Below are 26,251 nucleotides of genomic sequence, written 5' to 3' on the forward strand. Positions count from 1 at the left end.
CTAACCATTTTTAAGAGTCAAAATAGTACGTTAGCATTTTCTAATTCTTATCAAGAAAAGCATCACATGTATGTGACACTTAGCAAACACAATCAAGATTTGAATTTTATATTTAACTTTTTAAATATCATGAATTCAATAATTGAGAGTATTTATTTGAAGGGATTAGGTACCAAGGGTTGTTTGTTTAGGGCAACAATTCAAGGTTCATTGGTATTACCCTTTTATCACTTAGTTTCACCCAAAAGAAATACCAATTTTTTTTTTTTTGTTTATTGAAGAAGTGTAATAATTCTATAGCCCGTTGCATCATTTTCCACTTCCTACTATTGAAAATCCTACAAAAGGTCACAATTTCTTTTACAATTATATTTAATTAAGAAAAAGTTTCTCTTGGTGAGCACATCAAGGGGGATCATTATATGAGGGACATGGTTTGGCCATGTATGTAGACATTTTATTTTGTCATTATGGAGGCAAGCTTGACAATGATGAACATGTGTTCCATGATGGTGTATGATTTGTTTTTATAGTTTTGGAGGTTTCCCATGACCTTAGTTGATGTGTGGAATCATTACAAGAAATTAAAGCAGACGGCCTAAGAAATAAACTAAAATTCATTATTTAATGAGAAAGAGGTTGAGATATGTCTCATCCGTAGAAAATCTTAAATTGGGAATGTCTTGATTATCATTCTCTAAACAATGAAGTTATGTCGAAGAATATGGTTTTTGAACCAAATCAATCCATTCAAAGGGTTGAAGTGAACGGGAAGAGGAAGCAATTGGAATGAAAAGCCATTTACGCCATAATGTGTGCCCATTCCTCTTAGTCTCCTAGCAATCTCTTGTTGAGCTCCCAACAAATTTTGACTGTTGATTAAGGATAAAGCTTGTCCAAGTCAAATTTCAAAGCCTAATTCAATTATACATCTTACAAAATATGCCAAACCTTTTATTTGTAACTTACAACTACAAATAAAGACACCTAAAGAAAGGAAGAGTGGATGGAGGAAACCAAAGAGAATAGGAGAAAAAAGCAAACTGCACAAACTCTCAAAACTAAACTCAAGGAGTTTGTCTTCCATCCTAATGGGAAGATCCAAAGAATAGCCCATGAGTAGGCAATGTGTCTGTTTCAAGAGAATCACTATCCAAGTATTCGAGTACTTAGCTTCTTGTGAATATTCAAGTGAATTACATTCCATACCTAACTTTCAAATTTCTCTCCCACCAAATATGATAAATGGTAACATCAAAAGTTAATAATTTTCTCTCAAAATCAAAGCCAATTTTTCTCAAACCTGGATCTTTCTTGGAGAGGTATACAAATGCCCAACTGATAAAATGGAAAAAATTATTAAAATCAAACCTCTTCCATGAGAGGTAGTGCGAGCTGATATTAACTTGTTGATTGTGCCACATGATGTAGTGATTTCAGGTATCAATGGTGATGTGGACTACCCATTTAGAGTTGAGCACCAACCAATCCATCAATAGTAGATAAAAGGGCACAAGAGCAAGCACCCATAGTATGCTTCAAAAGAGAAACCACCAAGATTACTTTACTAAAAAAAATTAAATTTCAAAAGTGTAGATTATAGTCTAAATTCTAAAGGATAAGAATAGGTCAATGATATATTGAGAGATAAACGACTACAAGTTTTCTTGCAAAGCTTTGGGTCATCTATTGAATCACCCCACTATTTATTATTATTATTATTATTATTATTATTAAAGAACACTACAAGTTGTATTTGAAGAGATGTCATCATTTTTACCCATTTTTTTAGTGAAAATTTATATGTTTTTGACTTGTAGACAAAATTGGTTGGTTTGGAGGAAAAGAAAATAAGCCAAAATTGGTAGGTGAATGCAACTATTTTCCACATGAAATAGTGATATTACGTTTTTAGGGTTTGAAGAATTGGAATCGGAATGGAACCGGCTGAGTCAATTTGGATAAGTTGTCCTTGATCTTGATATTTGATGTTTCGAAATAGAATGATATAATATAAGGGTGTCAATGAGTACGGTTTCGATTTAGTGCAAGAGATAAAAGGAGAAACCAAAAAATGTCATATAGAGATCTCGAATGCATTTTCAATATCGAAACTGCACGTGTAAACTTGATTTGATTTTGATACAATATTTATTGATGAAACGGTTTCTTATTCAGTTTGGTTTGGTTGAATTCAATATGATTTTTATAGTAGTTCATAAACCATATGTCATATATAACATATGGAAAGTGTTCTCTGATTGGAGCACAAGTCCTATGCCTACACTAGACCTAATCAACACTCCTTTTAATTCAATTTATGGACGCAAAGTGGTTGTTTTATAAGGAGGAAAAAAAGAGAGATACAAGGGTGCATGCTCGGGAGACAAGATGAATGGAAGGGGCTCCTCTACTGCAAAATAGAGGTGGCGGTTTAGATCCGACGTCTTAGAGCTTTTCAAGACTTGTGGTTATGTGTTAGATTTCGTGTCAAAGCATTCCAAGACGTCGGATCTAAGCCACCGCCTCTATTACGCAAGATAAAACCACATCAACATCAATATTAGTGGCGACCAATACTGAATACCAAAGTAACCGATTATCCCTCTTGGGGGCATCCAAGAAGCATACGGTCGCATGTGGTTCGCTTTCAATCATAGCTACAGTTTGTGCGGAATCTTCGCAAAGCCCCCTCATCGTTATCAGACCAATCACGATATTAAACATGCTCAGTCCAATATAATTTTTTTTTGTTGACTTCTTTCCTGTAGAGATTAATTGTAGCAGCAGAAATAAAAAATTTTAATCAAGTTTTGATCTACATGATTAGTCACCCCACGTCTTAATATTTAATTTAACCCCCACATGGGCTAACAACTAAGGCTCCATTTGGATCCTACCTGGAAATAGACCCCCTTAATTCTAGAATTCCATAATAACCGACATACCTTAAAAATATAATAATAGAACACCTTAATATAATGGGAAGTGTGTGGATAAAGTATTTAATTAGGGGTGTGAATGGGTATCCTCGTTTCCTGAGGATTTATTGGATATTGTTCTGTGATTTCTGCCTCTTGGGGCTCGTTAGTTAGTTTTTTTTTTTTTTTTGGGCGTTTTTTTATCAAAAAAAAAAAAAAAAGATAAAAAATGTGTCAATACCTAAATTGGTAAAACCATTTTGGATCGAGTCTATTGAACTTGGATCAAATCGAACCGAAGTCTTATTAGGCTAGTTTCGATTTGGGAGATTGTAATTCCACTAACAAATTGAATTACACTGGAAACCAAATGAACCCGAAACTAAATCAAAAGCGACTTAAAACTTAGACCAAAACTGAAATAAATGGGTAAGAAACCGAAAAAGTCCAAAATTCATTGAAAAACCAAGATTTTGTATTGTTCGGTATGGAAAATCAAACTCAAACCGGACAAAAACCAAAACCAAATCGACTACAAGCCGATGCAAGAAACCGAAGTCAAACCAAAACCAAATTGCACCGAAATCGAAACCAAAATTTCCTTATTGGCTTGGTTTCGATTTCACCATTCCCACACTAAAACCGAATCAACCAGGACCAAAGCTGGGCCAAACTGACCTGTTGACACCCCTACATTTAGTTATAGGTATTGGCTTTGGATATCGATCCAACACCGATTCAGATTGGATTGAATTAATGCGTATCAGTCACTTTTGCCCTTATTTTTCAAAAAAATACATTTTCTTTACAATTTTACCATTGAAATGATATTAATAATTGATCAGATCGGTTTTAGCCAATATTGATACGATATGACTGATACAACCGATACAACTGATCCATTACTAATAGTTAGAACCATGGTTTGGATCCACTCTTATTTAGCTGAGGCAAGTAACACAGGCAGACTAAAAATTTCATCCAAATCAAGGTTTTAATCTTGGGTAAGGGTGTTAATCGGTTCAGTTTCGGTTTAAACGGTGCGGATCGGTTTGGTTCACATTCATTTGATTAAAACCATAACCGCACTATTTACTAAACGGTTCTACTTTCTGAAACCGTGATCGTTTAGTAAATGGTTTTGGTTTCCACGGTTTCTAAACTGTGTCGATTTTACGGTTTTAAACGGTTTCTGTTTTGATTTATTCTATACGGTTTGTAAAACGGTTCATAATTGGTTTGTTATAACTTACAACCATCTCTAAACTGAAGATCATAAGTTTATCAAAAAATAATTGGCAACCACAAATAAGAGATTTTATATTAACGATGGTATATCTTAATTTGATAATCTAGAGCTATTTCTTTGCATGGCCATTCTCAAACATTTAGAACTAATATCATACAACATTCAAATCCAGCCTTCTACAACATAAAATATTAAAATGACAGGTCGTTCAGCCAAAACAACCCATCTATGATAACATAATAACATAGTAACATATATAGATTACAAGTTCATGATGTAAAGCCTAAACTTGAATTGACACTTAATTTAATTGTTAATTGTTATACGGATTACTGCCCTTTCTTTATTTAATTATTATATGGATTAATCGGATCAGTTTAAACGGTTTAAATGGTTTTAAACGGTTTCAATTCGGTTTGAAACCAACGGGTTCCATGGTTAAAACCGACCCGACCCGTTTAGCTAATCGGCCTGAAACTTGAAACCATAACCACACCATTTACTAAACGGTTTTGCGGTTTCATTGTAAACAGGTCGGTTTGGTTTCGATAGACGATTTCGGTTGCAAATTCACATCGTTAATCTTAGGTGTTGTATTCGATCCAATATCAACATAGATCAGACATATTTAACAATTTTTATTATTGTTAAACTCTTCAATTTAACAAGTTGATCGATATCAGATCGCTCAAGATTTGAAATCCGTCTAAACTGGTTTATCAGTTCCGATCCAATTTTTGAAACCATGATCGAAATGGACTCTTAAATGTGATAAAAAGTAACGGTCAAAGTTTGGTTGAAGATTCGAGCAAAGCATATAGTTTTAATGTTCTTAAATACAATGGAAAAGTCTAATACAAGAAGGATCATTGAGTTAAGATGTTCCATCTAGAGGATGATCTATCAAACCAATGGTTCAGATTGACTATAAGAATCTTTTACGTGGTTTAACTACAATTGCCCTTGTAACCCATACTTACTAAACAATAATTTTGTTTACGATATTGAATTGAGTGTTATTCAATTCCAAAATGGATTCTATATCATATTTTGACCAATTTTCCCTTCATTCATGCCATATAATTGATATTGATATTGATATTAACATTGATATTGATGTTGATTAATATCGATACGGTCAATCTAATACCAATTCCTAAACCAACACTTTGTGATATTTTGCTTAAATTATTATAAGTAAAGTCAACTAACTAAATTATGTTGATGATGAATAGAGACTGGTTTAGATCCAAATTCCTTTTTATATTCTTTATTCCTAGTCATTGGATTTTCTTTACAAAAATTATTCAGAAACGAAAAGATTCCTTGTTTGTATGCGCAATTGGATTGAATCTTTCTAATCATCCAAACAGCCCACATGTTTTGACAAAAATAAGTGAATGACTATGCAGTCCATTTGTATAAAAATGGAATATGTTGCCTTCAATGGCAAAATTGTAATTTTACACTTTTCAACTTTGAATCGAGATGTAGTTAGAGTTAACCACCGAAACTCTCTCATCTAAGTTAGCCACGTGGACACTAGACCAAATCATAGCAACTATAGATAATATCTCTGTGTGGACCAAGCCATCCCAACTCACATACACTCATCTAAAGTCTGACTAAATCAACCGAAATGGGTCCCACATAAGTAACCTAGACCAAAGGGACCCACAAAGACTGATCCAATGCTGATGACTTCATTTTATCACTTATAATAATCCGACCATTGGATTGGTATGAGTGTTGATTTGATTCCGATCAAATGACAGTGATGAGATTGGTGTGAAGTTGTAGGAAGCATTGCACGTGCTATATATTGAGTTTCATGTTTCATGAGAGAGGATACATCTGTTTTGTGTGAGTCCTCTTCTTCACTCTTCTACAACAGAAACAGAGAGAAACAGAGAGAAACAGAGAGAGGAAATGAGAAGGGAAGGGATGATTCTGAAGGTTCATTTGTTACTTTTTATCTCTCTTTCTTGTTTTGTTTCTCGTAATCATGGAAGGCAATCAGAAGCCCTTCACCGTCTTTACATGGACAAGTTGCAGAACAAAGCAGGGATCAATACAGAATCAATTTATGAAGAAACAGAGATCTTTAATGAGGTTCATGTGGAATCTCAAGAAGAGTTGAAAGAGAAAGATAAGATTGGAAAGCTCCCTGGACAGCCTTATGTTAAGTTTTCTCAGTATGCTGGTTATATCACAGTAGACAAATCTGCTGGTCGGGCACTTTACTACTATTTTGCAGAGGCTGTTAACAATAAAGATAAAAAACCTCTTCTTCTTTGGCTTAATGGAGGTAATTTAATCTCTGTCTTCTCTTGTTCATATTGACAATAACAATTTTGATTACTTAAAATTTCATTTTCTCAGAGTTGTTGGGTCTGTAATAATTTTCCTTATAATTCTGTATTTTATACTGTGCCCATATGATTGTTCTTCAACCACTCTATTCTATTTTCTGTTTTTTGTGATTTTTTCTCATCGATGATTATGGGTTCTGTTATTAAATTCGTAACCATTGTTCATGTAATGATGTTCTTTCATCTCTATCAGAATGTAAATAATTTTTGTGTCCTAAACAGAGCCTAACAATCCCTGAAAGATCAGATCAAATAAGTTCGCAGAAAGCCAATGCAGACTATAAGGGCCCGTTTGATAACGTTTCAAGAAACGTGTTTCTGCCGTTTCTGTTTCCAGAAACAGTAGAAACCAAGTAAAAAGCGTTTGATAAAATTGTTCCGTTTCACTTATTTTCAGAAATAGAAATAAAAATTTTTACTTATTTATGATTCAAGAAACGACCCAAGCTGAACTTGTTTCGCTGTTTCTAGAAACGACTTGTGGCCACTCTTTCATTGGTTACTATCGACTTCTAAAAACATGACTTATCAAACACCTTCAATTCCGTTTCTATTTGTAGATCCGTTTCTATTTATGTTTCTGCCGTTTCTTGAAACAGAAATGGCAGAAACGTTATCAAACGGACCTTTAAATTCTAAAATGACCAGTAGCTCTGTTCCTGAATTCTAGTATTTATTACTTCCAAAATGATATGATCTGATCAATCATTCAATCTTAAAAAATTGCAGAACCCAGTTCATAATTGATTTAAGAATATCTTCTGGAACATCTATGATCCAAAATTTGATGCCCTTTGATCTATTTGCAGGTCCTGGTTGTTCTTCACTTGCATATGGAGCAATGGAGGAACATGGTCCCTTTCGGGTTTACAGTGATGGCAAAACACTCTACAGGAATCCATATGCATGGAACAGAGGTATAACTTTCAAAATTCAATACTAGAAACCATAATTCTGCATTCATCTTTGAGCATTAAATGATCTGATTACTACTGTTATTCTGTATTCTTTAGAGGCTAATGTTCTGTACTTGGAGTCTCCGGCGGGCGTTGGCTTTTCATATTCGAACAGGACATCTGATTACGCGAAAAGTGGAGACCGAAGAACTGCGATCGATAATTATGCATTCTTGGTTAATTGGTTAGAAAGATTTCCAGAGTACAAAACTAGGGAGTTCTATATATCAGGGGAGAGTTATGCAGGCCATTATGTACCCCAGCTTGCACATGCCATTCTCCAAGAGAATAAGATTGCCAAGAAGACTATCATCAATCTCAAAGGATTAATTGTATATAACTCTTTCTCTCTCTACCTTTCTCTAACTTGTTTTTCTTCTCAGTTCCTTACTCTTTAATATAATTGAAACTCACATAACTTTACAATGTAGATTGAGACTTACACAATAATCATTAAGGCTTGGTTGCTTACCTTTTTACTCTTACCTAATTTGTTGATTATTGCAGATTGGAAATGCAGTGATTAATGATGATACAGACCAAAGAGGCATGTTTGAGTACTTTTGGACCCATGCTCTCATGTCTGATGAGGCATACTATTTAATCAACAAATACTGTGATTTTTCCCCAAATGCAAAAACACAAAGCAGCCAGTGCACAAAGGGTGCTCAGGAAGTTAATATAGATTTAGCTTCCATTAATATCTACAACATCTATGCTCCATTGTGTTTCTCCAACAATCTCACAGACCTGCCAAAGAAGGCGTCGGTACGGTTAAATTTTCGCACTTATGAAACCAATTTTATCTTCGCTAACTGATTTATATTAATTTCTCTATAATTGGACAATAGAATGAGGATTTTCTCATTCAAGAATCCAAGTAGTTTTCTTATCCAAAATATATAAGAAAAATTAATAACTGTAGTTTCATTTTCTTTCCATGGTGGATGATTTGTTGCAGGTAATGAATTTTGATCCTTGCAGTGATTATTATGTACATAATTATTTGAACCTACCTGATGTTCAAGAGGCCCTACATGCCAATGTCACCAAACTTAGCTATGATTGGGAACCTTGCAGGTGTGAATCATTTAAAAAAAAAAAAAAAATATGATATATTCTCTTAGGCTTTATATGAAAATTTGATTAGAGATTTAAATTTGCAGTAATTTAATCAACAATTGGAACGATAGCCCATCGACGATAATTCCTCTCTTGAGGGAGGCCATGGCAGATGGAGTTCGTGTTTGGGTGTTCAGGCAAGTCCACACTTAAAAAAAATTATTTATTGGTTTATTTATTTATTTTCAAATTTTTTTTTTTCATGAACTCAAGTTTGATGAGATTAGATTGAGTAGGTTAGATTATTATTGAATTATTCAGAAGCTAATATGTGTTTATTGGAATGAATATATGACTGCAGTGGTGACATAGATGGAAGGGTTCCAGTGACTTCAACAAGGTCATCTCTCAATAAGCTTAAACTTCCTGTTAACACAACATGGTATCCTTGGTTTGTAAATAAAGAGGTAATATCTCCTTCTTATTCAATCTCTACTGTTATTCTCCACATCACAGCCAACCATTTTACTAAATTTCAATTCTTTGAGAATAATATTTTGCACATAATTTCCTCCCATTCCCCCCTCTTTTTTTTTAAATTTAAAGTCAATAAGAATTTATGGAGGTTTTCTAGTCTAGGAAGTCTAGAGAGTTTTCTTTGACTAGCATAAATATCTGCCATGTTCCGTGTTGGACGGACCCGAAGGTCCATCTAATTATTTTATTTATTTATTTATTTTAAAGAAAAATGAAAAGCAGATAAATAAAAATAGGAGCTGTGGAGTCTTGTATTGTAAACTTATGTATCACATAATTATCTTTGTCGATTCTCACTTTTATTTCTTCTAGAATGTTGTCTATATCATTCCCCACTCAAGTCAATTTTCAACCTAATTAGGTTCATTCATGATTTCAAATAAAGGTTTATTAAAAAGTCATTGATATCTGAATAATCTGAATCTTTTATTAAATTAGAGAAAGATTCTTTTTTTCGCTAACGATGGGTATTCAGGCCTTTCGCTTGACTAATTCCACGGGTCTATACTGACCCCATAACTGTATGAATCAGGTCATACCAGGGTTGAATGAAAATCATTCAACTTTCGTCGAAAGCAGTGAAGAGAAAAATTCTTTTACCATTGATATATTGGGTTATTATTATCTATTAAATTTGACATATGCCCAACTTAGAAGTACTTTACATTTTCATGGAAAAACTACAAAACTAACTTCCGTGTAGCTAATGTGCAAACAAGAAAGAAAGAATTTCAGCATCGACATTGCTGTATTTATTTTCTATTTATCTTTTTGAATGGAGTTTCCCTTCAACGCCAGTGAATGGAGAACCTTTTAAGCCACAACTTCCACCCTTGAATTGGACTGTGGAAAGATAGTTTCAAATTTTGACACATACAATAGGACCAATGTTTAATGATGAAACTCATTTTTCCCTTATCGAATCATAAGGTCACATCACCTCGGATGAAGAGATTCTCTTATAATTTTTGTTCTGAAATTTTATTTATCTGCGAATATATTGTTCAAACCTAGCTCAACCAGAAAAACAGAACTTTTCACTTAATTTTCTTTTAATTTGTTCTTTTATCCACTCTATGAAGTACTTTAGAATTGCCCTAGCTCAACCAGAAAAACAGAACTTTTCACTTAATTTTCTTTTAATTTGTTCTTTTATCCACTCTATGAAGTACTTTAGAATTGTAACAGAACTTTTCACTTAATTTTCTTTTAATTTGTTAATGGGTTGTTACCAACATGGGTCCCACAAAAAGTATGAAAAACACATAGGTGACAATCATCACATGCTTATTACGTACTTAAACTTGAAAATTCTTAATTACCTTTATTTATCTAAAGGAAAGGTCACATTTTTTTTTTTTGTTTGCAGGTTGGAGGGTACACTTTCGCATACAAAGGGTATCTAACATTTGCTACAGTGAGAGGAGCAGGTCATGAGGTCCCAAGTTACCAGCCAGTTAGGGCACTTGCACTTATCAAGCATTTCCTTAGTGGGAAGAACCTCCCAGTATCATGAAATTTGGAGGAAACCATTCACAGCTAATTCGTCTTTTTTCCCCCTAATTATTTCTTCCTTTTTACGGGGAAAGCTTAGCTGGCTAGCCTTTCCTTATTTTTAATTTGATTTTTAGATAGATTACTTGATTAGCTTCCAATTATTATTGGTGGAATTTTTTTCAATCCATAAATAAATATTTCCAAGAAATACTTGATTTCATCTTTTCGACTATTTTTTTTAGGAAAAGGAAAAATCTTGGTGAAAAAGAATAACGGCCTAATCTATGGTTTTAAGTATCGATATAGGATCAGCAGAATCAGCCATATCGTATTGGTATTAGTTGAGACTGATCCTAACACCTAGCCGATCCAAGATCAGGTGTCATGTCGGTATCATGGTAAAATCGTTAACAAAATCTATATATTTTTTATGAAAAATAGGGGTAATATTGATCGATCCAAATCGATATAACCGATCTTGGATTGATATTGTTTCAATATCAGTCGAGACCAATACTGATATAGATGCTAATATCGACAACTAAATCCTAGACCTAATCTTTTACCTTCAATGCCTAAGTAATATGGAGATGTCCTTATGTGAAGTTAAATTTGTATTCATGCAGCTTCTTGATTGGAGAGAAAATAAGATAGCTAGTTTCATCACTTATTCTCTTTCCAATTTTATAAATGGGAGCTATGATATTGTGATAGTCCTTGCCATAAAATATTACAAAATTTGTTGAAAATCTATACAAAATTATAAAGGATAAGGAATACTAAAAAAATTTACCGATATCCATTGCAAAAATTGTTAAATAACATCCATTTTATAATTACAAAAACCATAGGAATGAATGGCTCATATATATCTTCTAATTCTTGTAAACATCACCTTCCGTTGTTACAAGGATAACTATTCATAATTTATACATAATTATAAATTTTTTGTAAAATATTTACAACAAAATGAACTAATTTTAATCATCTCCACATCAACTTGTGGATCATTGGGTTTGAACTCGGTCACTAACTATTGGGAAGTACATAAATCTTTATATGCCTCTTTTTTTGCTTCAAACATTGGGTTTCCCAACATAGGCTACATTTTTGAGTTTGGGTCTAAGATTTTATCTGTATATAAGCCCTCAACAACTTGGGCCTGGTTTATTTTTGGCCAGCCCATACATAGAATTATCTGAATATATAGGTTAGGTTGGGCTCGCTAGTGGGGGCTGATAGACCCTCGTCAAGCCTAGAACTAAACCAACAATCTCAATCTAGTTCAATTAATTTCTAGGATTATAATGTTCTTTTACACTACAAAATAGTTCATATTATAAAACGACATTGTGGGGCAAAAATACCTGTAGAATAAAATTTCCCAACTTCTTAAGGCCTTGTCTTGAACTCATTTCCACAGGAAGGTGGTACTGCAACACACAATGCACCTTGTTTTGTGTCACATGCGGTTTTGTAAGTTTGGGAGTCGTTCGTGAACACATGAAGACTGTGTTTGATATATATTCTCGAACAAAATTTTGGGTATAAAGTGTATTTTAAAATGTAATTATTTTTTTTATTTTCTTACTTCAATGCTTGCTCTAAACCCATAATTTATTTCAAAAATACATATCAAACACAGTCAAAGTGAAGTTGGATTAAAATAAAAATAAAATGAAAAATTTTACAATCATTGCAAAAGATAATTACAAAACTAGTTCATCAGCATAATAAATGTGAAATTTAAAATTTCTAGAATTTTTTTTTTCAGGAACCTGATCTAACCAAACGGCATCGTAATTTTTGGTGTTGCATCAAGATTTTATCTCCCTAACTCCATCCATAGTTGTTTTTTGGGTGGACAGGGTGGGGTGAGAAAATCTCAAAAAATCCTCATAACTCCACCCTAATAATGGGCTTTAGACCTTCCCACCCTATAAATAGAGTTTGGATCTGCTCTCCTTTATGAGTCTCATGACTCTTTCCGTATGATTTGGTGAAAATCCATGACCTTTTTCTTCCACAAATTTATGAAAACAAAATGACACATATCATTAAAATATTATATGTGTCATCACATACGATGAGCTGATTGGGTTCACAAGTGACGTTTATATCAGGTTATCTTCAAAAATTTTCAATTTTTTAAGGGGTCGAGAAGGCTGTCTTTGCAGTTTGGAGTGCCCTAGAGACTCTATGAACTGATTTTTTTTTTTTAAATAAAACTGAAATCGTTTTTACAATAAAATAATTGTTCCATATAAACTTAAATCACTAATAATTGGCCTCGACCACCTTCATTCTTGACAACAAGAAACACCTAATAGAGCTATTTTAACTCTCAACCAAAGGTTTGCAAAGTTTCGTTATAGTCTGCAAGTATAAAAGGGAAAAGACCTCCTATTCCAACTCAGGTCGTGGGGAAAGAAGAAGAGAGAAGAGACAAGATGAGGACTTCAGAAAACCTTCTCTCTCTTCTTCTTTTTGTGTCCCTCCTTTTTGGCTTTCTTGTGCCAAGCATCCATGGCCGGCAAGGCGATGCATTTCGAACTTTCATGAAGATCAAGGCCAATGGGGGAGTGTACACAGACCACGACCTCACTATTGACCTACCCGATTTCAAACCTGAGTTTTTCCCTCAAGAAGGATCCAAAGAGAGCGATAAAATATCACAGCTTCCTGGACAACCCAGTGATGTGATTCTCAACCATTATGGTGGGTATATCATAGTCAATCAAAACGTCGGAAGATCCCTTTACTATTATTTCGTTGAAGCCGAAACTGACAAAGATTCAAAGCCCCTTATCATCTGGTTCAATGGAGGTACATTACTTATTATTATTTAGGTTAAATAGTCCTACACGTCAAAGATTGGGCCTTAACTTATTACTTTTATTATATTATGAAAAATAGATAAAAAATTTGTGACTACTACTTAGTATCGGCAATAGGTCTGAAAAAGTATTTAAAATGTAAAATTTAGATATTTGCACTTTGTTGAAGTAAGGAATCATAGCATAAATGTTTGGAACATATTCCATTTCGAGAGATTTGAAAAAAGAACTATCTCGTTAAAAGGTTCTATTCATCTATCGTTTCTCAATGCATTTCTTTAGACTTGTTAATTGTTCATCCATAGGTCCTGGTTGTTCTTCCGTTGGATTTGGAGCATTTGAGGAACTTGGTCCACTTCTTGTAAAAAACGATTATCTCATCAAGAATCCATATGCATGGAATAAATGTGAGCTTATTCCTACCCATCTTGATTATTTCATATTTAATTTTCATTAATGGATACATAAAACAATATTAAGGGCCTCTTAATCATCTCATGAAATTCTCTTTTCTTCTGGGTGATCCAGTGGGGAGCATGTTGTTCTATGATTCACCAGCAGGGGTTGGCTTCTCATACTCAAACGATACGTGGGATTATACTTCAACCGGAGATATGAGAACAATAGAAGAAGCCTATAATTTCTTGATAAATTGGCTAGAGAGGTTCCCTGAATACAAGAACAGAGATGTCTATATAGCTGGAGAAAGCTATGCTGGCCATTATGTGCCTGAAATTGCTTATACTATCCTCCAACAGAATAAGAAGGGTGGTACAATCATTAATCTCAAGGGCATCTCTGTATGTCTTCTTATCTCTTTCTCTTCATACAAAAATAATGGGGATCAATTGAAACCATACCCGGATTCATATCGTTAACCCACATATACATAATGAAAACATTACATTGTTATTACAATATGAGCTCATGAGTTTAATATATTGATGGTGGCAGATCGGAAACCCTACTATCAATGACCAAGATGAACGTGGTCTTCAGAAGATTGATCGCAGTCCTGGATGGTTTGAGTACCTATGGAGGAACAATCTCATGTCCGATGAAGACTGGAATAAAATGCAGAAAAGCTGTGATTTCAATATGCCGTTCAGTGATAGGACTCTTGAGTGTAAACAAGTTATGCTTCTCAACTTCTTCAGATTCGAGGATAACACATATCCCTATAATATTTATGGTCCCAAGTGCCATGAAGACAATACAACCGTGACCTCGGTAAGAGAGAACAGTTTTTTTTTTGAGTAAATTGACAGGTTTTTTCTGTTTTGTTTTGCCACTCCATTTCTATTGTCAAAGGTTTCAATTTAGGATCAGAACCAGGAATTGGGTTAGAACTAAGCAACAAAAAATGGGAACCAATCTATTCATTAAGTTATTAGTCTAGTTTTAAATCTTAAATGTGGAATTGATTAATAAAAGAGATGGGTTGTTTCTAGGACCGGTTGATCTCTCAAAAAAAGAAAAAAAGTTTTTTTTTTGGGTGGATAAAAATTGCATTTAGAAAGAGAATATATATATATATATATATATATAGGAATGCTTACAAAGTGGTGAAAAAGGGAGAAAAAAATATTAACCTCAAAGAGGGAGATCAAATCTAGTTTAATAAGCATAATCTCAAGGCCCTAACTAGAGACATTATGCTCATTTTTTGCACAATCTGAGTAAATGGACTGAAAGTAATTGCTAGCTCCTATGAGGAAAGATACGCTTAGATTAGCCCTTGTCCCAAGTATGACTTTGAATAAAACAGATTGTTTTCTTTCACTTTTATTTTTCTTTTTTTTTTTGTCCTTGCTTCGATCCATGTAGCATACCGCATTAAGTTGGGAAAGAAGTTATTTGTTGTTGATTTTGGAATCTCAGAAAAATGTAATAGTTCTTATTACTGATTAGGAAATGAAGCCGTCTCACTGATAAATAAACGGTAAATTATGAATCTTAAGTTTGGAACTTATTAGATAAATAGGCTGGTTCTAATCATGACTCCTTAAGACCCGAACTGTTTAAGAACTAGACCAATTACCCAGAACCGGATGGATTTACACCCTAATTACTGTTGTCTGCTATCAACATTAATAGCAGTGGATTTTGAATTGATTTTTCATCTCTGTTATCAGGGACCAGTTGGAGCTGATGATGCGTGTAAACAAAAAAACCTTGTTGTGTATTTTACTCGCCCTGAAGTTATAAAGGCCTTACATGCCAAAGTTACTAGATTTGATGAAGGTTACGAAAGCCCTAATAAGAATGGTACGGTCTCAATCATTGGTAAATGGGATAAGTGGGAAGGCTGCAGGTACTTAATTAATACATTTTCATTTTTATTTGATTGGTGATTGCTTCAATTTAAATGACTTAACTAAGGATGGTGAGAACTTCAAATTGCAGGGATGTGTTCCTTCATCGTTGGGAAGACAGTCCCATTAGTGTCTTACCAATCTTGGAGCACTTGCATTTGCATGGTATCCCAATTCTGGTTTATAGGTAAAAAGATACTCTACTCTATCTCATTGTTTTAATGTTGTGATTTTTTTTTTTTTGCTAAGGACAAGTACTAGTCCCACAGGCTCACACTGATCCCACAATCGTATGAACTGGGTCATATTATGGTTGAATGAGAATCATTTAACTTTTACTGAAAATAGTGGAGAGCACTAAACACCCTGTGTGAGTGGCCTCAAAGAGATAAGAGGAGTCAAACTCAAAACCACATGCTTCCTGAGGCGAAGATCCCTTGCCAACTCCGCTGCCCTTTGGGTTAATATTATGATTCATTAATTGTTTTGTTCTAGTTTCTTTACTTGGAATACTAGGAAGAAGAAAGCCGTTCCCAACACTCAAGAATTACAAACTAGCTTGTAGGAATCCTACCCCATTCTATTTCCATCCTACCAGACCTTAGAACCAACTAAATAATAGATTGTTAATGACGGGCTGGAAGGTGTCAGTGTAACAAATGTACATTTAGCAGTAAAAATATCTTAAGATTTCATTAAAAGATATCTGATCATGGCTATGGTTTTTGTTTGTGATGAAACACAGTGGTGATTTCGATGCTGTTCTTCCATATACTTGTGCCAGAGATGCGATTAAGAGGCTTCAGCTTCCAGTGCAAAGGAATTGGACTCTTTGGGGTAACAAAGAGGTAAAATTGCCCTTTCCCCCCATCTTCATTTTGTTGATCAAAACAAGGTAGATGGATCGACTTCCTTCTATTGATATCAGACATACGTAGAAGGAAAGAGAAGTTTTCGTTTATGTCAATTCATATACAAGGGGACCTAATGCCACCATTAATTTAGAGTGGGAGATTCTCCCGACTCCCCACTCCCCACACATTGATCTTCTTCTCCTTCTTCTTTACTTAGATTGTGATGTTGATTACAGATTAGTGGATCCATTATCAAGTACCAAGGCAACTTGACTCTGGCTACGGTGAGAGGAGCAGGTCATGAGGTTCCAAGGGACCAACCAAGAAGAGCATTTGAACTCATCCAGTCTTTCATTGAAGGAAAACGTCTTCCAATAACCAAAACTGAAAAGAATCTCACTTCGATGGGGATTACCCAAGATGATGATGATAGTGATAATGGTAATTGACGATGAGGATGATAGAAGAAAGAATATAATTATCAAAACAAGTGTAGTGAAATTCTCTCTTTGGATTCTTCTCTACTTTTGAAAGAGGGTAGGACTTATTTAGGTCAATTAATAAATGTACTGGCCACCTTGGCATATCAGATCCATTTTCTTTTAGATTATACAATTCTGACAAAATAATAATAATAATAATAATAATAATGGATTATTTATCATACAAAATGAAGGATGTGTCAATTTGGACTTATATTTGTGTTATAACTCTTATTGTGGGTTAGGGTTATATTTCTTACGTCTTCTTAGAATATATTCTTGATCAATAATTCATTCTAAGAATCATATGTACCAAAGTTTGGTAATCAAACACAACATTAAATTTTTCATCCATGGTCTTAAATATTTGAACACACTAATTATTTAACGTATGGGAGAGGGATACACCGCCCGGGTGCAATGGGGTCACATGATAAATCATCATACAAGAAGGCCAGGGGATCATCTTAAAGAGAGAGAGAGAGATATATATATGGAGATAAATGGCCCACATCTTTTTCCCCTAATGTATATTTGTCATCTCATCTTTTCAATCTCAATATTTCCTTAAGTGCATACCAAACACAATCTATATTGAACATCTTCATCACCTATTAAATAAGGATATTATTTGTTGAATAGAAGAAAAAAAGAAAAGAAGAATGAAGTCCTAGTGCTAGTTTGATTTTTTCAAATTCAAAGGAGAAGTGATCACCTAGCCCCTCCTTCCCTCTCCCAAAAAGAGAAAAAAGAAAAGAAAAGAAAAGAAAAGAGAAGAAATAAGTATTAAACCCCCCCCCCCCCAAAAAAAAAATCAAATTAATTAGAGTTATTATAGGATAACACAATATGAAAATAGATTATTGACTGAGAATATAACTGTAGATTGCATGTGTGAATATGATTTAAAGGTTTTCAAGATTTGGCACCGAAAACAAAATCTTAGTCACCTTAAGGTCTAAGTAACTATTTTGAGATGCAAAATTCCAAATTGGGAAAAAGATTCTCATGCCGTTCCATACTTTCTCATATCCTTGACAATCTCTCTTCTTTCTAACCATATGGGTTTCTATTGATGAAATTCATCCACACATCCGATTGGTGTGGCATGGAAGTTTTCCTCACACTAGCAATATAGGAAACCCTATCCCAAATAAAATAATAAAAAAATGCAACCGGCCAAATTCTTCTGAACAATGCCATGAATTTATTAGATTCATGTATCCATTAAACCTAATTTAAGTTAGCAATTTATTAATGTGCGCATTGACTTAAATTGTGCGATTTTCTATCCTAAGGTTAAAACTTACATTGTTCGTATCTAGGGATAGAACTAGGTATTCTATTCGTATGGTTGTCACAATATGTATTTAAAAATATAATTTTCAAAAAAAAAAAGGAGTATTTATATAATTGTGTGTAGCGAGCTGGATCCCTTTAGAATCTTGTGAATTATTGTTAGATTTTTTTTTTTGAAGAAAAAAATATTATCGACAATAATTCGTTTGTACATTTGGTGTACCTCTTGAATGGAGTGTTTCTGGATGTTTAAGGAATAAGACTTTTATTAGTCGCCTATGATTGGTTTTCTAACATGATAGGTCCAATTAAGCATTATGGGATATCTGGTGTATTAATAGTTAAAATAATATATCTAGAATTATACATCGGTGCGATGAATTCATGGCGTTGAGCTAAGGGATGCAAGCAGTGTTTTATTGCTAAACAAGAAGTCTTGTTCCTTGAACATCAGACCAAGGGAGGGACCATTTGCCCTACTGTGAGAAGGTGAAGGATGGATTCATGGTGTTGAGCTAAGGAGTGCAACAAGACTAGGTTGTCCAGACTTTTATAACACTATCCCAACCCTAGATCCCCTTATCTCAACTTGGGCACAATTCAGCCCAACCCTAATGGGCTCAACCCAGCCCAGTAAAATCCTCATTGACCCTAACTGGGCCAAGCTGGGTCAAGGCCAGCAGCCCCCCCACCTTTTTTTTTTTTTTTTTTTTTTTTCCATTTTAGGGTTAGCTAGATGAGGCAAGCCCTTTTTTTTGTTTTTTTTCTCCTGAATGCTTGCCCAGCTTAACCCTAATCCAGGCTTGGAATTTTAAGCCTTATCTTAGCCTAGTCCACAGGTTAAAAAGCGTAGCCCAGGCCCTATTTGGCTCAGGGCGCGGTTGGGTGGGCTCCATTAGCCCAGGGAAAAAATCCCATAAACACCAATGGGAGAACGCAATATGGTCTTCGCTCCATCTTTATCCTTTCTTCTTCCTTCTCTCTCACTGCCTCTCTCTACAATGGAAAGGCTACGATTTTGTTCATGGCAACTCCATTAGGGTCACCTCCATTAGCTTCGCTTCAAATCGCATAAAATCCACATGGATATGTGTAATCTCTATTGATTTTCCTTTATTCTAATTCCCTCTCAAGACATCAATGATTTTGTTGCCAAGGTTACCTGTCCAAGTTTGCAACCTCGCTTCGGAATCTGATCCTCTCAAGTATGTCCAGTGTGCATCAAAAGGCCAGGGGAGTGTGCTCGAATATTGCTAGCCATTTGATGCGAGCTGGATGCACTGGAGAACTGGAGAGGATCGGGGTCCCCCCTCCTTTGCCTCCTTTTCTTGACAAATAGTCATCGATCATAACCAGATTTGATGTTTCTGATTTGTATCAAATCATTTTTTTTTCCCCAAAGAAGAAAACATATTTTGAAGGTCATTTTGAGAATCATGAATAAGGGATTTCAATTAGTCTGGTTTTGGATTCATTTTGATTTTTAGTCAGGTTTCAATTTTTTACTGGTTTTTATAAATCCCAAAGGCTATGTTTAGTTGTAAAGAGAATTAAAGGGAAAGGAAGTAAAATTTTCATACTTAAAAAGGAAATATATGTAATGATTACCCGTGTGACTTTAACATTAATTTCAAATCATTCCATATTTGGTTATAAAATTTCATTTTATTTTGCATCAAAAACCCTTCGTTATAATATACAAAATAAAAATTACATGTAAAATGTGTCATTACTAAATATGGTTAAAAAAATTAAGTAGTTTATACAATCACATGGGATAATGATTATAAACTTCTATTTTTAAAGTATGGAAATTTCTCTTTCCTTCCCTTCAAATTCCCATTGCAACCAAACGGAGCCAAAAGCTAACCCAATAAGTGTTTGATTTAGATGAAAGGAAAAAAATCCTACCTTGAGGTATCCTAATGTGTATAGTAAGTACTCCTTACGATATCCTTAGGTGGCCTAGGAGGAATGGTAACAAAATATTGAGTTCCTTGTTGAACCAGTCGAATTTAGTTAACCCGACTGGTTCGGGCTAGGATTGAACACCACTAAGGCTTTGTACTGTAACGATTCTGTTTTTTTAACATGATTTTGGATCTAGCACACTTTTTTGCATTTCTATTTTTTTTGGAGTGATTCTGCATCTTAAATGTTGTATGGTAATCGCAAAAAAAAAAAATGATTTTATAACCTGAAAGAAACAGAAACATGTATGGTTCGTACTTAACAGAATCGTTTCTGTTAGAAACCAATATTTACATAAAGTGCCATCTTCACCATGGGTGTCAAAGTTGTGATTTTTAAATAAAATCTAAGGATAGTCAATGGTTTTTTAATAAATTCTAAGTTATGAAAATCATTATTACCCAAATAGCTTAAGTCGAATGAGACAAATAAGAATATCTCCATATCAACAACATGGTGTTCACTTCAAATATGAAATATTTGGCCGTGTTTCCTTGCCATATGAAATATGAAATGTTTCAACAAAAATATGATCTATCATAATAACATAAAAGTATGAACAAGAATAAATGCAAGTATTGACATAATTCTTAAAGTATCTAATTATGAACTTAAGGGCATAAATTAGGTCTTCCAACTTAATTCTTAACTGCAAAACATGTCCCACTACTTCAAAGTTTAAATCCAATCATCAAAATGTAATCATGTAATTTGAGCCATTCCGGCTTTAACAGCTAACCTATTTCTGCAGGTGCCTGCTTGGAGTGTCCGCCGCTGGTCGAGGAGTTTAGGACTTCAGGGATTGTTGTGCCGTGAAACCTGCCGTTGCTTTGGACCTAGCGCCGGTCGCTGAATCACCGCTGTGAGATAAAAAATTGTGGGTGGAGAGATAGATTTCCAGTCAGGGAGGTCATCTGATGTTACCCAAAAAAAAAAAAAACAATTTCTGTAGCGCACAAGGAGAGGGAAAGAGGGGGTTTCTCGGTTTCTAACCTATTTCTGCATGTGCCTGCTTGAAGTGTCCGCCGCTGGTCGAGGAGTTTAGGACTTTAGGGATTGTTGTGCCACGAAACCTGCCGTTGCTTTGGACCTAGCGCCGGTCGCTGAATCACTGATTGTCGTTTCCAGTCAGGGAGGTTAGGGATGGGTTTCGGGAGAAGGAGAATGAAGAGATGAGGGAGGAAGAGGGAAGTGACTGGTTAGGCGAAGGAGGAAGGAGGATGAAGAGAGGGGTTTCTGTATGCTTCTCTCTTCTGGTATTCCAAGAAAGAGAATGAGTTAGGGTTCGGTCTACTTCTTATGTTTTAAGTGCTTCTTATGTTTTAAGGGCAAATTTCGATTTTGCCCTTTCGTACTTAAGTGGGAGCTTCATTCCGCGCCTTTTGATCAGAATAGGTTCTGAATGTGAGAAGCTTGGTTTTCATGCTTCAAAAAATGAATTCTAAAACTTAAAAAGTGCCGGTTCATTACAAGAAAACAATAAATTGAACCGGACTCACCATACAACTTTTACTCTATTTCTGTTCCAAAAAAATAAAAAAACAACAGAATTGATTTTTTAGAATGTTACAGTACAGAGCCTAAGTGGTGGTATTAGGATGTATGTGAAGAGTAATTACTCTCCTAGTACAAAGAGAGGATTGAGATTCAAACAAAAAATATGCAAGTTAAAATGAATACCATATAACTACGGTTAATTAATTACTAAAAACGTATTTTACTTGCTTCATCATCACTCCATTTGATTGGTTGTGGATTCGAGTCGACATACCCCATTGTTACTTGTTGGTCTTGTGAAAATGATGTTTACAGTTTGGAGGCTTTGACCTAGGGCTATGATTACTACCATGGAACATATTTTCTTTGTTATTTCAGGAAAAAAAAAAAAAAAAAAAAAAAAAAAAAAAAAAACTAAAAACAACAAACATGGGCTTGTTCTTGATCACAACCCATGGATCCCTTTCCAGCTTCAGCTCCAACTACGGATCATCACCCTCTACCCTCTATTCCTATAATTTAAATATGGGAATTTGATTAAAGTAGGGGGCTAGTGGGAGTCCAATCAAACATTTCATGTTGAACCCCTTCCACATATATGTCTCTTTCAGTTCTATTGCTTAAATAAAGCTTATAAAACCGGAAGTGAATTTCTGCCCCATCTAACGGTGTCAATTTTGGTCAGGACTAAGGGCCCGTTTGATAACGTTTCAAGAAACACGTTTCTGTCGTTTCTGTTTCAAGAAACAGCAGAAACGGAGTAAAAAACGTTTGATAAAACTATTTCGTTTCACTTATTTTCAGAAATAGAAATAGAAATTTTTACTTATTTATGGTTCAAGAAACGACCTAGGCAAAACAAGTTCAACTTGTTTCGCCGTTTCTGGAAACGACTTGTGGCCATTCTTTCACTGATTACTATTGACTTCTAAAAACATGACTTATTAAACATCTTCAATTCCGTTTCTGTTTCTAAAAACGAAAATTTATGTTTTTGCCGTTTCTTGAAACAGAAACGACATAAACGTTATCAAATGGGCCCTAAGAACCGAACCGGAAACCATCCTGATCTCTTAAATCTAGAACCATTAAGGAACTGGACTGATAGCCCAGAAACCGGATCAATTAATTTACATCCCTAGCCCCAATCACTAAGGGCCCGTTTGATAATGGAAGAAACAGAACAAAAAGCGTTTGATAAAACTGTTTTGTTTCACTTGTTTTCAGGAATAGAAATTAAAATTTCTATCTATTTATGGTTCAAGAAACGACCCATGTGAAACAAGTAAATTTTTTTTTGCCATTTCTGGAAACGACTCGTGGCCATTCTTTTATTGGTTACTATCAACTTCTAGAAACATGACTTATCAAACACCTTCAATTTCATTTTTGTTTCTAGAAATGAAAATTTATGTTTCTGCCATTTCTTGAAACAAAAAGGGCAAAAACGTTAATGGGACCTAAAATTAGGTCGGGGGTAAAGGTGGTTCTTTTCCCAATAATGATCACGGTTTACAATTGTACTTTTCTAGCCGGTCTAATTTTGTGGAGTTTGAATTCTTTTTGGCTGCTTTTGATCTAATGGCTCAATTTTCCATATATGTATGTGTGTGCCTATGGAATCACACAAAGGAAACAAACAAACATGGTAGCAAACAACTTGGGTTTGGACTCCTCTACTGCGCACAAGGGGCGGTGTTGCTGCCAAGAATTTGTAGAAGGCTGAACATCTGTCCTACAACAGCACAGAAGACAGAGGCCCGAAGATGGCTCCAGCTTAGTTCTCTTACGCCCAAGTTAGAGACCCGCGCAACAGTATTCAGAGAGCAATGGTGAGCGAGTTAGTGAACTTACCTCTGACGGGCTCCTTGCTTCTCTTTTATAGAATTGACTCTTGTAGAGTCCTGCTAGGAGACATCCTTCTTCTTGATGAGAATATTCCCTTCACTTAGGGATTATCTTGCCTCTCTCCTTCAAGTGGGTGGAGTCTTGTTATGACTCTACTATGGAAGGAGGGTCCAAGTCTCCTCGCGACTTTGGTTTTCAAGGCCGCTGGCTTTCCATAGTGGATTCAAATTTCCCTCGTCTTTTGACGTGCGATTAGATGCCACATGTCGGCATCTCGATGGGGAATGCCAAAATAAGAATTAGGGAATTGCTGATCCTACCTCTACCCTAAACCTACTCCCTACTCCGTGGTTTTATTCAGCAACTTCCAAAATTTAAGGATTCTAGGAGTGTTAAAGCCTGCTATACTTGATCTGAACTGATTAGGCTCAAGTGCCATCCGATTAATGATTGGGCGGTCTCCGTGCAAGTAGTGGCTTGGCAATCTCTTGAATCAGGACCTATCAATTACTGTGATTGATCAATAATTGACTGCATATAACCAATTTAAGACTATTTAACCCAATTATAACTTTTTCAGGACTTTTTATGGCTCGCTTGAGGACCTTTCATTGCTTGTTCAAGTATTGTTTATAACCCTAGTCAATTAACCCGTTTAAATCTTGATTATAGTTCTATTACCTCTGTTACATTGAGCCCGATTATGGACTAGAAACTAACTGACCAAAAGGAAATGCATCTATGCATGGCCTGCGAAGTCCAAGTACCTAAATGGGCGAACACATTATTACAGTACCTTAAATCAGTGACAAAAGATTAAGCATGATCAAAAACCGATTAGACCTAATCGATTGAAACCCATAGTTCTTCTGAAACATTTTATGATGATTTTACTTGACCAGCCGAGTATAACTTTGTTACCTAGTTTGTTTGTTTGTTTGTTTGTTTGTTTTTTTTTTTTTTTTTTTTAAAGAAACTTTATAACCTAATTCATAACAAACAAAAAGCTTAATATGTGTTTCACTTTCTTTACAATTACAATTAAATGACATAATTAAGCATACAAAATAACACAATATGATCTTTTAGACCCTCCTTAAAAAAAAAAAAAAAAACCACTAATTATTTTTTATTATTATTATTTTTTTTTGGTACAAACCACTAATTAACCCTATTCGCTAGAGGACAAAAAGAATGCAAGTGTGAAGCGTCTAAATTAGTTTACCAGAACAAAAAAAAAAAAAAAAAGGTGAAGCGTCTAAATTAATCCTATGTAATGAAAAACTTAATGGCGAAGGTCTAATATTACCTCCCAATGACAAAAGCTCTTGTGCACAGCGTGCAAGTTGTGTGGTTATGCACAAGACCATCGGCGGGGATAAAAGCCCCATTGAAATGTGATAAATACTCTTAGAGTGATGATTTATTTATTTATTTATTTTTTTTGCATAATGTCACATAACAAGTTTTGGGTTCTATGTAGACGCATTTTCTCTTCATACAGAAGATGGGTGGGAAATTAGCTTGTAGCTCAATGTGCATTACCTGTTATAGCTCTGGAGTAAGACGTAGGAAGTCATGTGTTGAAACCTTTGTCCGGCCAACCTTATCCCCCACACTCCCCCTCCCTTATGGCCTCCCAATCTATGAGCTCTAGATGATGACTGGGTAGTCAGTCTTTGACTAAAGATTGTTGGTTTGAATGAAATGAATGAAGTATAATTTATATAGACTAAATTCGAACTGAGTCTTAATCATACAAAATCCTACAATCATGTGTCTTTGTTGAGTACTGTAAAATTACCTACTATGGATTCCTTTGTTGGACTGAGTAAAGAATGTTGAAAGGTACCAGATTTGATATTGAAGAATTAAATATATTCTAGAGGTTTATTTTTTTTTTTCTAACTTTGTTTGTTTCACGCGGAGGAGATTACACTCCCCTCCCCTGGACGTTACCTAAATTACACTCTTTCCCTAGTTCATAATGGGATGGAGTAAGCATCTTGGAACTTTTGGGGAGGGCACTGATGGGTTACAAAGTAGAGGGGAGGTGATTGATATTTAGGTAAAATATAGGGGAGGGGAGTGTCATTTCTTCTTTATATAAATCAAATTTTAACTGGATTGTCAAGACCGTATATGAACCGAATCAAATCAAATACAAAAATAGAAAAGGAATCGAATAAAACCAATCCAATCCCAAAATCTAAAACTGAACCAATTGACACCCTTAGTTGCTGTTTCATGTCTTTTATTAGGCATACCAAAATGCCACTCTTCGTTGGACCGACAACGTTTTCAACTCTTAACCTTAAGTTTAAAAAGTTTCGTTATGGTCATTGCCATTATAAAAGGCGACAGAGACTCCTCTTTCAAGTCAGGTCGTGGGGAAGGGAAGAAGAGAAAAATAGAGATGAGAAAAAGAAAGAATAAATAGAGAAGATGAGGACTACTCTTCTTCTCTTTGTGTCCCTCCTCTTTGGCTTTCTTGTGCCGAGCATCTATGGCCGGCAAGGCAATGCAATTCGAGCTTTCATGAAGATCAAGGCCA

At 34.9% G+C, this 26,251-nt stretch overlaps 2 protein-coding genes across 2 annotated transcripts; both read left to right on the forward strand.

Annotated features, from left to right (window-relative positions):
• Positions 1 to 6,026: 6,026 nt before the first annotated feature.
• Positions 6,027 to 10,814, forward strand: LOC122086113 (serine carboxypeptidase-like 40). The gene is made up of 8 exons (XM_042654822.1): positions 6,027 to 6,478; positions 7,352 to 7,459; positions 7,556 to 7,830; positions 8,006 to 8,266; positions 8,460 to 8,578; positions 8,665 to 8,757; positions 8,922 to 9,027; positions 10,467 to 10,814. Exons 1-8 carry the CDS (start codon positions 6,100 to 6,102, stop codon positions 10,611 to 10,613), a joined length of 1,488 nt encoding a protein of 495 aa, XP_042510756.1. The 5' UTR covers positions 6,027 to 6,099; the 3' UTR covers positions 10,614 to 10,814.
• Positions 10,815 to 13,024: 2,210 nt separating this feature from the next.
• On the forward strand, positions 13,025 to 17,193 carry LOC122087646 (serine carboxypeptidase-like 26). The gene is made up of 8 exons (XM_042656845.1): positions 13,025 to 13,420; positions 13,737 to 13,838; positions 13,960 to 14,231; positions 14,386 to 14,661; positions 15,567 to 15,745; positions 15,838 to 15,933; positions 16,492 to 16,594; positions 16,837 to 17,193. Exons 1-8 carry the CDS (start codon positions 13,045 to 13,047, stop codon positions 17,047 to 17,049), a joined length of 1,617 nt encoding a protein of 538 aa, XP_042512779.1. The 5' UTR covers positions 13,025 to 13,044; the 3' UTR covers positions 17,050 to 17,193.
• The last annotated feature ends 9,058 nt before the right edge of the window (positions 17,194 to 26,251 follow it).

This window comes from Macadamia integrifolia, chromosome 8 (assembly GCF_013358625.1).
Source record: "Macadamia integrifolia cultivar HAES 741 chromosome 8, SCU_Mint_v3, whole genome shotgun sequence".
NCBI lineage: Eukaryota > Viridiplantae > Streptophyta > Magnoliopsida > Proteales > Proteaceae > Macadamia > Macadamia integrifolia.